Below are 18,088 nucleotides of genomic sequence, written 5' to 3'. Positions count from 1 at the left end.
GGGGTGGCTGAATATTATTTAAGATTGGTTGCTTATCACCCTATCTGAGCAGCCTATGAAGGGCTATGCACAGAACCGTATTTATTTTTATTATTATTATTATTTTTTTGCAGTGCAGTTTAGAGTTACATTAATGGGGTCGTACCAGGAGAAGATAGCTAGAAGATTTTTTTTTCTCTTTTTCTGTATCGTCTCTCTCTGTGTTGGTGCTTTCCTGTTTAATTGTTATTGCTGTAGCTGTTGCTCTCTGTAACTCCCCCCCTGCCATTCAGCTGAAGGGAAGGTCACTGCCAGGTTCTCCTCAATAGCTCAATGTTCCCTTGCCTGAGCAAGAAGAGGTAAAATCTCCTTGCTGCTTGTGGAGTGATGATGGGTTTGAAACCGACCCTTTGCTCAAGCTAGCAAATTGGTTCTCTGAAGGTCACCTAAGTGGAGGAGCCCCCACAGCCCCCGTATCTCGCTGCCTTACAGTGCATTGTCCCATTTTCTGCCCCCCAAGTCCTCGAGGGCAGTGACACCCTCGGCCAGCACCAGTGCCACAGCCTGGCCCCACGCTATGAGCATCCCCGAGCTCACTCGCCGCACGCTCTCACCCGCGCACCCCGCACGCCCGTGGCGCTGGGCAGCAATTTCTCACGCTCGCTTTGTGGCCAGCTGGTCCCACGGCACGGCTCGCTGTAAGGTCATGCCCTGCCTTAATGCTCTGCGATTTTATTCCTCCAGCCATGTCCTTGTGGGTACATCTTCCTCGTGCTGTGACCGAGATTTGAGCACAGGGACCAGAACCCAGCACAGCCTTCGAAGCCCAGACCCCTCTGTGCCTTTTGGGGCTAATTCTGCCCAACCATGGCAATTTCAGCGGGCTTGCACTTGATTTGTGTAATCTGCGACTCTGCTTATGGTGCTGTTTGATGTCTCAGCCTTTTAGGATGGTGTTTTAGTAATCACCTTCCTTCCACGTCCTTGTTATCCTGAGCTCTCAGCGCTCCCCCAGTGAATGGAAATGTGATAAAGACAAACCTCGGCTGAAGCCGAGCTCTCTGCAGCAGAGGGGGAGCGAGCACATGCCGAGGCCAGGAGCCTGAGCTCACCGTGGTGGGAGCCAGTGCTGCCGCAGCAGACAGACCCTCACCCGCCAGCTCCGGCCTCGCAGCTTCGTGTTTGTTCAGCTTTGCTCCTCCAACACATCTCATTCTGGTTTTTGCTAGCGAGCACACAAAGGCTCCTCTCCAAAGCAAAATTAATAGAGAGATCACCTCTCGCTGAAAACAAACCCCTGCATCTCTCTCCAGTGGTTGCACTCAGCCCTTCTCCTGAGTTAGGTGTTTTTCCATTCTCCTTCAGCTGTCTGGGCTGAAACTCAATCCCAGGGCTGCTGCCTTTATCTTCCTGGTCCTTGACTGCCTTCCCTCAATCTGCGAGCACCTCGTTAATTTTAGTGCATGGCTTTGCAGCCCCAGTTGCTAGGCAGCAGATGTATATAAGCAGTTGGGAAACAAAAAGGACCTGTTCCAAACTTTGAATATGGAGCAATATATTTTGCAGGGTTGAGTTTCTTTCCCTTTCTATTCTCTCCTTTTTTTTTTTTTTTTTTTTTGGATAACCTGCTTCTCTCGTGCAAGAGGCACATGCAGGACTTTATGCAACGCGGTTATTTTTGGACGCGCGCTCTCTGATTTAACTTGGGTCTGGCGTTCGTGCGGGGAAGGTGAGCAGGGGACTCCGTTTGATGGAGCTGCTAATTTGAAATCGCTGCCTGAACTCTCAGGTCCCTGCCCTCGGGATTTCTCTCTTCGAAGCAAACAATGACTCCTCTTTGTCAGACATAAAGCTCCTCTCCCGAGGGACTTCCTGACAATATTATCTCCAAAGAGTGCTCTTCCATTGGCGATCCTCCCAGTCTCGTGTTCCCTTGTCCTCCCTCACTCCTGGCTCTGGCCCTCTCCCTGCCTTGTGTCCCCCCCAGGGCCACCCCCAGCATGCCCACTGGCCCCCGCGGGAAGGATGCTGCCTGCGCTCTGGGTGTAGCAGCAGGCCCCGCAGAAAACAGGGCTTTGACTTCTTCTTCTGAAGAAGACTTCTTCATTTTCCCTTTGTAGAGATTTTGGGATGGTGTTTTTGTTGCATCCTTTTGCATTCCTATCAGCTTTGTTGGGGTTGTCCTTGTGAGAGAAAAGTGTCTCCGTGTTTCCTTTCAATGGCTAGTCCACACCTCTCTCTTTCTTACAAGCACAGACTTTAAATTAAGTGTCCGTGGCTTGCAAGACGCTGTTCTCCCACTCAGCCCCCAAAATGATCAGTCTTAAACTCTTCATCCTGGCCTAGAGCAGGGCAAAATGGCATTGCCACGTAGACGAGCAGTTGAGGAGGGGGTACCCTGTGCCTCCTGGTGCCCCACACCATGCGCCCAGGGCCGTGCCACCTTCCCCAAGTGCTGCTGGGGCTGACGGCGAGCAGAAGGGTGCAAATACCTCGGGCTTTCCAAGTGGGCCAGGAAATGCTGATTTCTGGCACCGTGAAGAGGTGCTGGAGGTATTTTACCTGGCTGTAAGAGGACTGATACTGTGTTAATCAAACATTCATTAAAAGCCTCCATTGCTGCTTAATGACGGCGTAATAAATAGAGATCCCATTATGCAGCTGCAAAAAGGAAAAAAAAAATCGTGTTTTCAATAATTAGCTGGTGTTTCATTAGCACAATTATCACTTAGGAGCTGAATCAAGCTCTCTGTTTGAAACACTTAATTTAAAGGTAAGGCTGGCCTCTTTGGAGGGCTGTGCTCCACCTGAGGTCTTCCACCCTCTCCCCGCGGAGCCGGCTCTCCATCGCGGCCGCACGCTGCCCTTCTCCTTCCCCGCCTCTCCTCGTTTTTTACCCAGATTGATTGATTGATTTTTTTTTTTTGACTCCCCGCTCCGTTCTGCTGTTGAAAGTGTGAAAATTGAACCCCCCCTTCCCCTTCCTTCCTCCTCCCCTCCCTGCCCCCGTTTCTCCTTCAGGAGATCTCCAAGCGAGAAGATGCGAGCGGGCAGCTGAGCTGTATTCAGCTGCCTGTCGACCCGGCGGCGGTACGTACGCCCGCGCATGAGCCCACCCGTGCCCCCCGTGGTTGTGTCCCCTCGTGGTGCCTGGTCACCCTTCCCATCGTAGTAGCTGTCGTGCTTTTGGGGGTTGTCGGGCTGGTGTCGTTCCTTTCTTTTTTGTTGTCCTCATTGTCAAGTCAGCCTTGGTTTTGAGTCCCGTCCTTCTCTGGGGGAGCTGCAGGAACGAAGGTGGGTGCTTTGGGGTGGCCGATGGGGCTCCGGCCCCAGCTCTCGCCGACCCTTTTGTGCAGCCCTAAAATGGGGTAAGCTCGCCCATGGGGCTTGCAGCAGCTTGGTCCGAAGCATGCTCGCAGCCTGGTCACAGCCGTGGAGGTGTGGGCAGCGATGCTGGGAGCAGCTCCTGGCACCCAAGGGACCTGGAGTCAATCCCCTGAGCAGCACGGTTGTGGGGGCAGGAGCCCCACGCTCTGCAGGATGAGGTGGGACGGAGGCAGCCACCGCTGGAAGATGCTCTGGGGTGCCCAGGGAAGGTCAGCTGTGATGTGGGGTCCTGGTGAGACTCTCCTGAGCATGGAGCAGGTCGGGATGAGCAGGTGGCAAAGGGCAGCAGTGAGCTGCACATCTCCTAAGTGCAGCATGCCCCGAGCCTCACTCGTCTCCCGACCTCATCTTTCTCTTCACCACCCCCTTCCCTTTCTGCCCTCTCTAAGACATCTGGCTTTAACTTCAGCACAAAAGCCCTTTCCATCACATCCAAGTGCGCTCTGTCACCGCGGGTACACACTGCCTTAGCCACAGTGCCGGGGGGCCCTTCTCGACCTACCCCCATTTTCTTGTAACTCCCTCTTCTCTCCTAACCCCTTTTCTATCCAGAAAGGCAAGCTGGGAGTGCAAGAACAGGTAACGGGCAGCAGTGCTTGCCGCAGCGTGCTGGGGCTGGCGCTTGCTGGTTCGCAGGGGACGCTTCTGCCCCCCCGCTGTGGGGTTTGGTGCTGGGGGGAGTCCCCCGTGGCTCCGCTTCCCCCCCTCGGCACACGTCTCGTTGTGCACCCTAAAACTTTCCTCCGGGCTGTCGGAGAGCACTCCAGGAATATGAATTACGTCGGATTTTTTTCCCATTATTTATTCGCCTTTAATAACCCATTAGGGAGAAGTGAGTAATTCCTGGCAGGCCCCCGGAGCTGCGGAGCCGGCGGTGGGAGCGTCCCTGCAGCCAGCTGGAGCCCGCGCTCGCTGGAGCCAGACAGCCCCAAATCCAGCGAATTTTGGGCCAGCCTGGCTTCACGGCCCCCTCTCGCAAGGTGCATTCCTGACCTTCCCTGCTTCCTGCAGGGCGGGCTTCCCTGGACAGCACAGCAGTCCCGAGTGCTCAGGAGGGGAAGGGAAGAGCCAGCTCTTCGCATCACACTCTCTTTTGCTTTAAAACTGTGTCTGAGAGTGTCCAGCCTGCCTGGAAAAGAAACAAAAAGAAAACAAAGCAAAAAAAAAAAAAAATACCCTAAGTGTTTAGCAAACCAGGTGGGGAGCAGCAGAGCTAACCCCTGCCCTAACCAAGAGGCGCACAGCACCAGACGTGGTGTCGGAGGCCATCTCCCTTCTGGCCCTGTGCTGCCGAGCTTTCCTCCAGGCTGGGGCCCCTCTGCCTTTCTCCCACCAGGAACCCGAGCACCAAACCTCCACAGGGGCTCCCGGGGTGCAGCTTGGCCTTGGGGTGGGGGTTCTGGGGCTCCTGGTTTCTCCCAGCTGAAGTGAGGGTCTGCTTGGCTTCTCATCCCGGCACCCTGCCTCCCTTCCCTGCCCTCCTCCCTCCTGATGTGCCTCACGCCGGGGTCTGGTGCCCTTTGCCAGAACGTTTGAGCGTTTTCAGCCCCATATCCTTCTCTGCTGGATGGGCATCATTCTGGCAAGCACCTTTTCCTGCCGGATGGGTCCTGACTATACCACACCCTAAGCACCTTTCTGCAGTGCCAATGGACAGAACCGTGCAGGGAGGTCCCTAAGCGGGTCCGTGCCACGAGACTGAGCGAGAGCCCAGGCACCACGCTGCGAGAAATGGTAAACCTCATCCCTCCCCTCCTGAGGATGGGCACGTGTCCTCGGCAGCTCTCAGGATTTGAAAAGATGCAGTGGAATTTGTGTAAATCCCACAAACTTCTGCTATGTTGCAGCTGGAGGGTGCGTAGCCACCCAGGGGCAACTGTTATCAGGTACCTCTTGGAGCCTCTTCCATCAGCTACATAGAAAGTCAGGGTCCCTCATGTCCCTTCTGAATCTTCAGTTGCTTTGTCGAAGCATCAGTAGAAAGAGCCATGTGAATGCCCATGCAGAGGGAGCTTTAAGCTATGCTGCAGAAATTGAGAGAGATGAGTAGGGTCAATTTTTGTCCCAAAGTTGCTCATCAGAATCCTTCCCTCATATCCACACCATGTGCAATTCCAGGAAACCCCAAAATAAGCAATGCTTTCTGGAGGTGTTTTTTTTTCTTTCTTTCTTTTTTTTTTTTTTTCTTTTTCTGATCCCTTTTTGGGACTGCGTTTGGAATCAGAGGCAGTCTGTCTTCCTGGTAGGAGGTTAATTAGTCTGTGGTATAAATATGTGCATGCCTCATTTTGTGAAAGGTGGTGTTGCATCGTGGTGCAAAACTCGGTGGATCCGTAGGTGTGTTGTTGGCAGTGGGAATCCGTTTGTCGGAGGGGTGTCCGTGCGGTGCAGCCCTCCATCCTCCCTGCTGAAGCTCTCTGCTTTGCTCCAGGGCGACGCTTCCAAGTCCGACTCGGAGGGCGATCTCTTCCCCCGCAGCCTAGAAGAGGAGGCCGGGCTGAAGAAAAACTTGTCGAACCCAGCCTGTGAGTAACAGCCCCGGGACACCTGTCCCTGCTGCAGAAACCCCGCTCTGCTGTGAAAACCGGGTGTCCTGGATGGGGAGAGCCCTCCTGGGGAGGATGCATTCATCCCGGCCCACAGCAGGCTTGTGCTGTGGGGTTGGAGTGCAAGCTGCAAAGGGAGAGGCAATGGCATTCAGGCACGTGCTGTCAGTGCCAGGCATGAGGTCTGGGTGTTTGGAGCATCCCTGCAGGGGCACAAGTGGAAGAGCCCTTGGGGGAATCGGGGAAGGAGGAGGATGGAGAGGAGAGATGGAGCCCAACATGGGCAGGGGTCTCCAGGGGAGGAGTTGACAGGGCTCAGTTGAAGGGTTGAGGGGCAGCAGATAACAGATTTGCTCCCCTTTCTCATCAGTGCCTGATCCCATTCCCAACTTACCCCTCACTATTTCCCTGCCATGTTGGAGGAAGGCTCTTGGCTCCCCAGATGGCTTTTGGTCCCCGTCCTCCCGAAGCTCAGAGAACAAACACCCCTCATGCAGCTGCTCCGCCTGCCCGAGAGGAGGCTGTGACCGTGCCCCAGGATGAGGGGGGCACCCAAACACCCCTTGTGTCTTCCAGTGATGGCCCTGAGCGACCACCCGGAGCTGAAGAAGAGCCTCACCCCACCGCTCATCATCCACACCGCCGCCACGCCGATGCCCATGCCCAAGAGCGCCGTGTTTGGCGAGGCCGCACAGGGTCACGAGTCGCGCCGGGCCAGCGGCGTCTCCGTGGACCCTGCTGCCTACGAGCTCAAGTCCCCGGTAAGGACCTGAACATCCTGTGGATGCTCCACAGGCATCTGCCAGGCTCACGGGGTTGTTTTGTGTGCTCGAGCCGCGTGGGGACAGCCCGGCACGGGTGGGTGGCATGGTGCTGATATTGTCCCCATCCCTCCCGCAGCCCAGCGCCCGCAGCTCCCCGCACAGCCCCTGGAGTGCTGGCAGCAGCTGGACCAGCCGCCGCTCCAGCTGGAACAGCATCGGCCGGGCACCCAGCCTCAAACGGAGGGGCCAGAGCGGAGAGCGCAGGTCCCTGCTCTCCGGGGAGGGGAAGGAGAGCTCGGAGGATGGGGAGAGCTCGGACGAGGAGCGCTCCAGCCGGGCCGGCAGCTTCAACGGCTCCTTACCTCATCGCATGGAGTCACTGGAAACAAAAGGCTCCTTCGACCTCCAGGACACCCTGCAGGTGCCTTCCCTGTACCGGACCAGCAGCATGCACAGCAGCCGCACCTCCGCCTCCGAGCACCAGGACTGCAATGGGAAAACCTCTCCAGGCCTGCTGGTACACCAGCTCCACCTGGACGACCCCCGGCAGGACTGCGATGATGGTGATGACGAAGGCAACATGGTAAGGAAGTGCCAAGTGCTTGCTTTTGGCTTTTTTTGCTCGACCAAGTGCTATCGGCACCTGTCTCGGGAGCGTGCTGGTGGGTGCAAAGCTATGGCCACTGCAAGAGGAGGGTGTCACCACCAGCCCAGGCTGAGGGGCACCAGCAGAGCACCAGGAGCAATCGGGCTGTGGATGCTGCCAGAAGAAGGGCAGGCGTTATGTTAAGTGTTTCAGTGCCGTATCAGATGGCTCTGGATGGAGATATCAGATTCCAGGAAAAGGTATGGATCAAATGCTATCGCAGCAGTACATGCCCCCATCGTGGCAGTATGTGCCCCCGTCCCTGCAGGAATTTAATATGTGTGGATGTGGCACTAAGGGACATGGTTTAGTGTCCCTTACTGGGCTCAGCAGGTCAGGCTGGTGACTGGGCTTGGTGACCTCGAAGGTCTTTTCCAACCTAGATGATTCTAAAATTTTATTCTAAGATCGTATGCTTTTCTGTTCTTTTTTTTTTTTTTTTTTTATTAGATTCAATAAGTAAATTTCCCTGCTCCCCAGCCATTGTTTGGCTTTCAGCTCCCACACACAGGAGCAGACAATTTCTGTTGACATCAACAGGCAACACAAGGGCAGGGCTTGGCCCACAAGTCCCACGGAGACATTAGTCCCGTAGAGACAGTGGTAATTTCAAAGGCTTTGCATTAATTTCAGTATGAAGAGGCATTAGTCCAATAAGTGTCTCTTTTTCAGCGGCCTGAAAAGTGCCATTTAGGAAACGTTAGCTAAAAGCATGGCAGCGGGAGAAGAGAAATCAGCTGTAATTTTGAGCTGATTAGAGCGCCAGATAGTAGAGAGGCATCTCCAGCTTTGCATATTCTCTGCATCCGCACTTCCAAATCAAGGCACGTAATTTGCCACGTGCTGCTGCTGCCCAAAATCATGTAAATGCCACCGGGACTGGGGGGTTTCAGAAACTCCAGCAGCAGGAGGGGAAGTGTGGAGCAGCATGGATGGAAGACACCCACAGTCCTGGCCCTGGCATGCACATAGGGGTGTCCTCATGGCAGGGGCATTTTGGGGTGTTTTCAGCTGTTTTCAGGTTCTCTCATTGCTTCAGCTCACCTCGTTCTTGGGTTTAAAGACGTGCTGGTCTGGTGGGTCATCTGGGGGATTGCTCGGTTTGCGTCGGGGGAAGCTGATGGGTTTTGGGTACAGCAATGAAATGGTAATTGGGGCGGTGCTGAGAACATAAGAGCTGTAGCTTGTGGGCATGATTTTACTATATTTCACTGAGTTTGTTGAATGAAAATGGGATTTGGAGCATGTGAAGGGATGCAAAAGGCCGTGGTGACTCCAGAGAGAGAACAGGAGAAGAAAGAGAGTTTGTGCTGGCAGAATGGAGTCACTCAGCCGTAAATCGCCTTTAAAACAAGCCATTATCCCATTACATCTCCAGCATGGATCCTCAGCCTGGGATTTTTACTGATTGTCTTAACCTGGTTTTTAACCTCCATAAAATAAATTGAATTTTTAAGAATAGGAGAGGTAATTATTTTTTGAAAAAGCACGACTGGAAGTGATCAGGAGACCGTGCTCTTTATAGCCGGCTAGGGATGGTTTTTATGTCCAACGTGTGCTGCTTTTTCCAGCTCACCTGGTGCAAAGATCCTGCAGGTGCCTTCCTTCCCCCCAGCAGCTGCCCTTGCGTTGGACACCTTGTGATGGGACACGTCCCTCCTGTCCCCCTCCCATCCCACCCATCCCCGCAGCTCCAGCCAGCGCTGACAAGCTGTTGAATAAGATGTGTGGCTTTAATTTTTTATTATGGCAATGGTGGCTGCTTTTAGGGGAAATTAAATGTCTTCTTTCTGCGTGCTGAGGTCTGGCCACGCAGGGTTAGACCAAAGGTCCCTACCCTTTCCATGGAGCTCTCAGAAGCAAATGCCTAGGGAAAGAATAGACAAAACGGGGTAAATAAAGCATGCCCCTGCCGGTGGTGCTTCCACACTCGGCAGCTGGGACATCCTCAGCTGGCGGCTGCCTTTCCCCGTGCTCCGAAATATGCACTTACTGCAAATTGCTAAACCAGACGGATCGGAAAATATTGCTTAGATTAGTGAAATGAGTCCCCAGGTTGCGGAGCTTCCCTTTGTGATTGCCTCCTGACGTTCTGGGGGTTTCTTTGCCCCTGTGCGAGCTTTGACAAAGTCAGAAAAAAAATGTCATTATTTTTTAAATGAAAAAAAAAATAATATTCAAAACTCCCCTACCACCAGAAGAAGAAAAGAACTCAACTGTTACTCAGATCAAAGCAATCCTAAATATGCCCTTCTGCAACAAAGCTTAACAAGCTCTCCTTGCTGGATGGTTTTGATTGCCTCTGCACAGAAATAAAAGGCGGTGCAAAGGCTTCGTTTGGATCTCTCAGACTCCCATTATATTAGTGCAGCCCCACTGCCTTCAGAGAGTTTATTCTGAATTTACATTGCTCAGAGGGGCCTGAATCGGGCCCCCGATCTCCCTTCTCCCCAGAAGTACAAAATTAGGGAGGACAAAATCTCTTCTTCGGGGTGTGGATGTAGACAAGGAGAAGCTTCACCGACCTGGCGATCTGCTGCCTGCTTGGGTTTGTGTGGCTGTACCTGAGGTCGGGGATCTGCTGGGGGACCTTTGCTGGCCAGATCTCTGATCCAGGCTGTGTTACAGGTCGCTGCACATGCCAGCTGTAAAATTTCTGTGCCCTGCAGAGAGAAGAAAAACTCAAACGCCGAGTGCTCAGAGTGGAAAGCGAGGGCAGAGCCAAGTGTCCCCTACTCCCAGGGGCAAAATCCCTATTGCATGTTGCAATCACAGCTCGGATTCACTCCAGCTATTGCATTTTTTCCTGTGATGTGCAGTCCAGCTGTTCCCCCAAACCATCCTAGCCTGCCTCTACTGCATATTTAAAATCAAATAATCAGGTCCCGAGTGCCTCTGTGCAGCTTCAAGCTTGCCTGGAGGTCTGTTGCTGCTCGTAGCGCGTTTTTCAACGGCTCCCCCCCATCCTTATAATAAATCTTTTATAAATCTAACCCTTTCCCTGACTCGGAGGAGTGCATCAGTCATCTTTTAATGCCAGCTGCCTTTCACCCTGCCCTCAGAAGTACATTAATATCTGGAAGTCCTAAAAAAAAGAAGCTATTTAGCAGCACAGCAGCTCTCCTTCGCACAGGCTGGGGGGGGCTGTTTGAAGGTGTGGGGTGAAGGCAACATCACAGCCCATCAACGAGCATCACTGCCCCCGGCCCCGTGTGCCCCCGCATCCATGCCCGTGTTGCTGGGGGGGCTGCTGCTGTGAGCGGCTGGGTTTTGGTGAAGCCACCAGCACCCAAATTAAGGAGTAGTTTTCTTCTTTCCTCCCCCCCTCCCATCCCAGTCTTTATTCATCCTGCCCAGGTGTGTTTTATGAACAAATAGATGTGATTTAAACAACATAATTGATATATTGCTTCGAACATAATGCGGGCTTAAGCAGCAATCAGGCTGATTGTGCGCGGCTGATGTGTGTCTGGACCTTGCAGAGAAAGCGTTTGATGGGACTTGGGCTGGAAGAGCTCGCTTTTTATTTCGCAAATATCTTACATTTGGCTCAAATTACCCAACTGGGCTGTTTCACTAGTGGAAATCTGGAGTAATTCCTTTGACTATAGATTTATGCGGATGTACGGGAGGACAGCACTCAGCCTCGGACAAAGCAGCCAAGCTGCAGCCACGGCTGCCCTCGCGTTGACACGCTGAATAGGGACGCGATGGAAGATCGCTTTCTGCCTTTGTTATCTGATTTAGCCCATGAACTCGGAGCTGCAACAATTAGACAAACCCCAAAATATCTTTGGCATTAAAATTGGACAAAAGGAATATAAAGAAGCATTCTGTGCTGCTGACGCATTACCATTCACTACAAATCCCCATGATAAATACCAGAACTGCTTTGAATAATAGATACTTCTGGAAACCTTCCAGCTAGCAAAATGAACTGGACCGAGCTGCAGCTATTACTCCACGTCCAGAGGCTGGGGTAGCAATCACTGCTTTTGCTGCAACTTTGAACAGACACACGATTTTATCCTTTTCTTTATTTTTTTTTTTTTTCTACCTTTGTTAACTCTTGGATAATTTAACAGTCTAGGCTGCTAGGAGGGATAACACATCCCCAGGATGCATGCTCTATTAAATACAGCTTAGAGTGAAGGGAGCACTTCTGACTCCTTGCCTGGAGTTGGAAAAGGAATGTGAAAACAGCCAAGATGTGGCCAAAACCTACTGGTGTGCCATGGCCTGGGGCGTGTGTGCATAGAAGGGGAGGGAAGGATGGACAACCAAAGGAGAGGGGCAGAAAAACCCAGCTTTTTTGTTATGCAGGCTTCTCTTGTAATTTTCACAAGGTTGTTTTCCTTTTTTGAAGGGTTCAGGTTATCACCAAGTGCTTTCATTAAGATGGGCACTACACTAGCTATTACCCATCGCTAATGAGACCCCTGGCTGAGTACATGTAGGAGCAGAAAGCATTTCCTCCATTCCACTCAATTACCCTAACAAATCCCATTTTTACAGTCCAGAGTACCTCAAATTGCTAACAGTTTGGCTCAAAATGAGCACAGAATCCCCCCTTCCCCGTTCTGAAGATGAAATGCGTACAAGTGCCTGAGCCCTGTGGTTCACCCTGCTCCTTGGGCACCAGTGGCAGTTCCTGCTCTGTGCTTCGCGGCGCCGTTCCCAAACACCTGCAAAATAATCTTCCAGGAGCCCTGCAGCCGTGTTCCCACACCTGTGCAGATTCAGACCCACGTGGCAGTGGGGAAATAAGGGTAATGAGTGAGTGAGAATTCATTTTTATTTGTCTGCCAACGCGAAGCACTGCGGTGATGTTGCCTGCACTGGTCTGCGGGTTTGTCTCCCGGTGCTTCGATTAGAAAAGGCTAAGGAAGCCCTGGCGTGGTGGGTGAGGAGTTCAGCTGGGGAACTGGGTGCTGGGTGGCTTCTGCTGGTGGTGTGTGAGTTCACAGCACTGTCAGGATAATTTTCTTAAAGATCCTGGCCTCCCTTTGGAGATCTGTGGCTGAGAATTCAAGAAGACCTAATCCAGAGGCTGTCACAGCTGGGACAAGGCTTCCCCTTGGCACTGAGATTTTTGTGTCTTTACTTGACCTGTTGGCCACGGCACTACAATCTGCCCTCCTGGCCTTAAATAACCTGGTAGTCTAACACATAAGTGTGCATGGCTGAGGATGTGCTGTGGTTTCAAGTAGGAATTAAATCGGGGGAGTTGGAAGGTCCGTGCTCATCCAGGAGGTCAGGCTGGCCACGATGTTCCTTTCTGGCTTCATAATCTGCTGTCTAATCTGTTCATGCCGAATGAGAGGCAGATGCTTGCCATCATGTTCCTGGACTGAAACGCAGGTCCCAAATGGCTTCTTTGGCTTTCCAGTGGTGCACAGCCACAGGGCTTGACCCAGCAAGCAGCAGGAATCCCTCCCTCTGTTGCTGTTATAGCTTTTGACATAAGCATTATACATAATTTAAAAAACAAACAAACAAAAAACAACTCAGAAGATTCAGGTAAGCGTCTGTCGAGAATCTGGAGGGTCTGTGGCTGATCTGAGCAGGTTATCACTCCTCTGGGACAGAGGATTTACTTACCAAGTCCATCCTGTTGGCTAGCCGTGTGCTGGAGGAAGGTACCATGAGCAAGGTGAGGCCCCACGAGCTCTCAGCACCAGCACAGCCCTCACCCGGCCTCTGGAGCTCCATCCCCTGAAGGTCTTTTGGGGAAAGATCATTTTCCTTTGGCTTTACTGAGTATCTGGGGATATTTGTTTAGTGAAAAATGGCCCTGAATCCTTTGCTTGGGAGCTTTGGGGGTTTTAACTGTTCTCTCTGCTTTTCCCTCCTGGTCCGTCTCTGCTGTAAATTTTCCTCCTAGAGCAAAAGGGACCGTGTGAAGGCTTGGATCCGGGCACGTCTTCCTGCCTGCTGCAGAGAGAGAGACTCCTGGTCCATCTACATCTTCGCTCCTCACTCAAGGTAAGGCTGCTCACATAGCAGCAGGATGCCTGGCGTGGATGTCCCCGCTGTGGTGGCTCACCACCCGTGTCCCCTCGGCGGTCCCTACACCACAGGGTGCTCTGGTGCAGGCACAGCCCTGGCATGGGAGAGTTTGGTGGTGGTCTGCAGCCTGGGCATGGCAAAGGCTTCATCGCTGATGCCAGCGCTCTGTACGTTTTTTATTCAATGGAGCAAAGAGACTTGGAAATGAGAGGGAAAGGATCTGCATTAAGCAGAAAAATCTAGTTTTGCACCTGGTGTACACGTACAACACAGCAAAGCGCCCTCCTTCACCTGCTAAACCTCCCCTCAGCCCTGACTTTTGTCCTCCCCCTCCCTTCCTCCCTCTCCCACCAGCCCCATAAATCTGCCCTCTCCTTACCCCAGTGCTGCCCTTCCCAAAGCCCGGCCATGGGGCAATTGGGCTCCAGGCTCTCTTTCTTCCTCTGGACATTAACCCACGCTTAACGAGGGTTTCCCACCTTTGAGCTGGTGGGCCCTGGACAGCATTCGAGTTCATTCATAGCAAGATTAGAGAGATTTTCAGAAACAGACTTAGGGGAATGTAATACGGCATTATAAATCCCGGGTCAGTGTACAGCCATCTGTCACGATAAATAGCTTCTGTCTCTTTGTTCTGTGTGCACTCAACCCTTACACGCTTGCTGGAGGTATTTCTTCCTTTATTTAAGTTAAACCTGAACTCTGCGGACCAGGCAGGGGCCAGATCCACACCTGGCTGCCTGTCCGAGCTGGGGAAGCAGCTGCTCCACTCCGAGTGGGGCAGATTCCTCTCTGGTTTTAACCGGGGCTTGAAGTTTGTGGCCCAAATTTGGCATCGAACTTTGTAGCTCGGGTCCTTTTTCATTCCTACCCAGATCTGCCTGCAGCATGGGGCTCTGCCAGGGAGGGGGTTGCAAGACTGTGGCTCATCTGCTGTGCAAACAGGGTGCTCGATTCCCCGACCGTGCTTCGGCTGCTGCGCAGGCGGGAGCGTATTCGTCCCCAACCAGCCGAGCATTAACAGCTAGTCTGTGTGTTGTCTTTTTTTTTTTTTTTTCCCTCTTCCTTGGCAGATTCCGTCTGATGTGCAATAAAATCATCACGCACAAGATGTTTGATCATATCGTCCTGGTGATCATCTTCCTCAACTGCATTACCATTGCCATGGAACGACCCAAAATCGAGCCTCACAGCGCTGTGAGTTTGAGGTTAATGTTTTCTGTGCTCCAGGCTGGCGTGTTCCTCGTGCAGCCAGCTCATGTGGCTTGCACCCCACCGCCGTGCATTTGGGCTCTCTCTTTTCCTTTTTTAAATGGGAAGCTGCCAGCATATGTGTTGAATTAAGTACAGTGTTTACCGGGGTAATGCTGTCCCAGGAAAGGCTTTTCACCATCCCCTGCTCCGTGTGCTGGGGCTGCTGCTCCCAGCTCTCTTGGTCCCTCTCCAGAGTCCGTTCAAAGAACGAGAGCAGAGCTCGTGGTCTGCCACATATCGAGGCTCCCCTAATAATAGCCCATTTCTGCAAGTATGATCGAGGTCTGAATTCGTGGCATAAGCATGGCATCTGTCTCAGTTTCCTTCTCTGATCAACCTTCAAACACTTTTCCTCTCTCAGCACAATATTCGTTTCATCCATCTGTTGTTCACGGGCACGTATGTATGGTGCGAAGGGAATGGGGGAAACTGTTCATTTCATACTTTTCTCTCCCTTTTGTCTGTGATCTTTGTTGTGACACAAGCAAAACCAAATTGCTATGTGCACCGTAATTCCATTTCCCTGAACCATTTTGCTTTAATTGACTGTGTAATGATTTTTCAAACCAGACCCTCACAGCACCAACTTCCATCAATCAGGGGGGCAGGATCATCCGGTTGCTCTTTTATTTTAGCATAGGTTGCGGCTGAGATATATGCTGGGCTCTTGCTGATGTATTGCAAAAGACTGCTCATATCGCAATCGTATAGAATCCTGTTTTGTTGTCGTAGGCGTGTCAGGCTGTTCATTTTCATGGATCTTCAATGTTAGACCTTAAAACTGGAGTCGTGGCTGCTCTCTGCCTATTTTAAGCTTTCCCTAGTAGTCCTCCTTACTGAATTAGTTTGCCCGGAGGTTCTTCCCCTAAATCCACTTTTTTTTTTTCCTCTTTTGATTATTGTGCAGCCATGGAGCACCAACTCACAGCTGCGAGACAAGAGCAGGACTCCCTGCCAGCCAATCTAGCAGGAGGAAATCACCCTGCTGTTCCCCAAATGGGACACCCTTGAGATCCTAAATGCTTCCTTGGAGCCCCTTGCTGTGTCCTTTGAGAGCCACCATTCACCAAGGCTGGCTCTGAAAGGAACTGTACCTGCATGGAGATGAAGGGAGCGGTGTGACATGCAGAGTCAGAGGAGCCCATGGCATGTAGCACAAAACAGCACTGCTGCCTGTATAAGAGAGGGAGGATGAGCTGTGGTGTCCCCAGGCACTGGCAGAGTGCAGAGAGGAAAGGGGACAGGGATCAGTGTGAGGCTCCTCAGCATCAGGTTGTAGCCAAGGGACCCGAACTGGGTCACCTGGGGCAGGAGCTGAGCTGAGCCGTGGTCTGGGAGCAGCAGAGAGGAGCAGGAGGATGCTGATGCTGAGCAGTGGCAGCCAGGAGGAGTGTGCAGCCCCTGCCCGCACTGATGGAGCTTTCATCTGGAAATGGAGAGAGTTAGTTTAGCTTGAGTTGTTTAAAATAATTGTACTTGGCTTCCCCGAGCTGTGGATTTTCTAGCTTGTTCAAGCGAGTTCTCTTTCCCTGCCCCAGTTTCAGCTGGCTTATCGGAACAGGGGATGCTGTTGCTAGCCAACACACGCTCCCCATTTCAGAGAGCGCGACATGGCCCGTGGAGATTATCCTTCAAAATAGCCCCACGCTTGCCAGAGAGGAATGTAATATCCTCAGTCTCCTCCACGCTATTGCTGTTTTATCTCCAGCACCACAAGCAGGTCCCTACCCTCTTCCTCCCGCACGCCGCCTCGCCCTCGCAGCCGTCTTTTGTGTGGCAGTCAGCGGGCAGCCGGAGATGTTCCCTATCACAGCTCCTGCAATCACAGTGCAGGCCTAGCACCTAATTAATTATGGGCCCAGGATGGAAACAAGCTACTCTGTGGTTCCTGAGTCACTTTCAGTAAATCATGATCTGGCAAGTGAGAGAGTTGCCAAGGTGTTTTGTCTTGTTGAAATTGCATCTCATTTTGAGTGAGAGATCTGCATCTCTTACAGGACTGCTCTGTAGAGAGCAGCAGAAATAAATCCAAAATTGTCATTAGCATAACCAGGGCCAGTTCAATTGTACACACACGTGTATACATGCACACTCCCCACCTTTCCTCCAGCTTCCACTGTCTGCCATCCATTTCTCAGCACAAGCAATCAGAGATTGCTTAGGGATTAGGGAAAAGTGTAATTTATTTAATAGTCATCATTAAAAAAGAAAGGTTTCTGCTAACTACAGATAGGGAACCGGTCCATGGCCTCATCTGTAATCGCTAGCTGCTGTTTCAGAACAGTGGCAGCGAGGACTGCATGGTCTAGTGGATAGCACAGTGGATGGGGAGATGAGACCGCCAGGCTTCGTGCCCAGGTCTCGCCTGTGGCTTTGGGCGAGTGATTCACCCTTCTGGGGACAGGTCTCAGCTGGCACCAACCCCCGGAGCTTCTCGGCTTCGGTGGAGCAGTGACAGCTCATGCCAGCCATGCTCTGGCCTCCCATGGGTCCCGCTCGCCTGGCAGCACAGCCGCTCCAATATTGACTTAATTTACTGGGGAATTGGGAGCTCGGTGATATTTGCGCTGCACGGCGCCAGCCACAGGTGAGGGGCAGGGAGAGATGTGCCAAGGGTGTGAGATGGCCAGGTGTCTGCTGGGGGACATCCAGAGGCCTGGGGGGCAGCCAGAGGCCTAGGGGATGGACAGCCAGAAGCCTGGGGGGCAGCCGGGGGCCTGGGGGCCGCCATGGTGCTGGCGGAGGGGCCGGTGCTGCGCCGCTGCCCCTCTCCATGGTGCTGACACAGCCTGGCCGCCCGCAGCGAGGTTGTCTAAATATTTGGATTTCCCCGCTCCGCGAGCAAACAGTCCGAGGCCTGGTTCAGCACAGAAGCTGCAGAGCAGTTGGCAGCCGCACAAATGTGCGCAGGGAGGCGTAGAGCTGCGGAAAGTGAGACGTAAAATGTTGTCCCTTGTTTTTCTTTCTTTTTTTTTTTATAGGAACGGATTTTCCTAACCCTCTCTAACTACATCTTCACGGTTATCTTCCTGACTGAGATGACAGTTAAGGTAAATGAAGCTGGAGGATGTGTGTCTGTGTTATATCAGTGATATTTTATTACATTGGGCTTGCAAAACTTCTAGGTCTACCAGTGACGAGCGAGGTGAATATTTTCCCCTTCTGAATCATATTCAAATACCCACCACACGCCTTATTCTGAGCACGTTTTACATCAGAACAATTTCACTGAAGTTGCTCTTGATTTACACCATTATATGAGCAATGGGATGCTTCAATTCAGCAATCCTTCCCTATTCAGCAAAGCTCTTGAGCACATGCTTAACTTCAGCCATGCATGGAAGTCCCATTGTCTTCAACAGCCCATTGTCCTCAACAACCTAAGCAGCTATGTGCTTTCCTGAGGAGGAAGATACTTAAGCACATTGAAATTCTTTGCCGGGTTTGAGGCAGGAGGCTGAGAAACCTACTGCTGTAAATCTCTCTTGTGTAATTCATAATGA

The 18,088-nt window shown here is 52.2% G+C and overlaps 1 protein-coding gene across 12 annotated transcripts in view; it reads left to right on the top strand.

Moving 5' to 3' along the window:
* The window catches only part of CACNA1G (calcium voltage-gated channel subunit alpha1 G), a 94,959-nt gene that overhangs the window by 33,600 nt on the left and 43,271 nt on the right, over window positions 1–18,088 (top strand). For 11 of the 12 annotated variants that reach the window (XR_004254022.1, XM_032199589.1, XM_032199595.1 and 8 more), the window contains exons 14-19: window positions 5,798–5,891; window positions 6,489–6,673; window positions 6,813–7,259; window positions 13,207–13,307; window positions 14,405–14,528; window positions 17,567–17,635. Coding sequence is in view for 11 of the 12 variants with exons in the window: in XM_032199589.1 (XP_032055480.1) it covers window positions 5,798–5,891; window positions 6,489–6,673; window positions 6,813–7,259; window positions 13,207–13,307; window positions 14,405–14,528; window positions 17,567–17,635 (1,020 nt within the window). In the remaining variant the exon portion in view is untranslated. Of the gene's footprint in view, window positions 1–3,000; window positions 3,070–5,797; window positions 5,892–6,488; window positions 6,674–6,812; window positions 7,260–13,206; window positions 13,308–14,404; window positions 14,529–17,566; window positions 17,636–18,088 lie in introns of all 12 variants that reach the window. The other variant, XM_032199597.1, reaches the window with a different exon arrangement.

Source organism: Aythya fuligula, chromosome 18 (assembly GCF_009819795.1).
Source record: "Aythya fuligula isolate bAytFul2 chromosome 18, bAytFul2.pri, whole genome shotgun sequence".
Classification (NCBI taxonomy): Eukaryota; Metazoa; Chordata; class Aves; order Anseriformes; family Anatidae; genus Aythya; species Aythya fuligula.
This window is presented reverse-complemented; position numbering and strand designations above follow the sequence as displayed.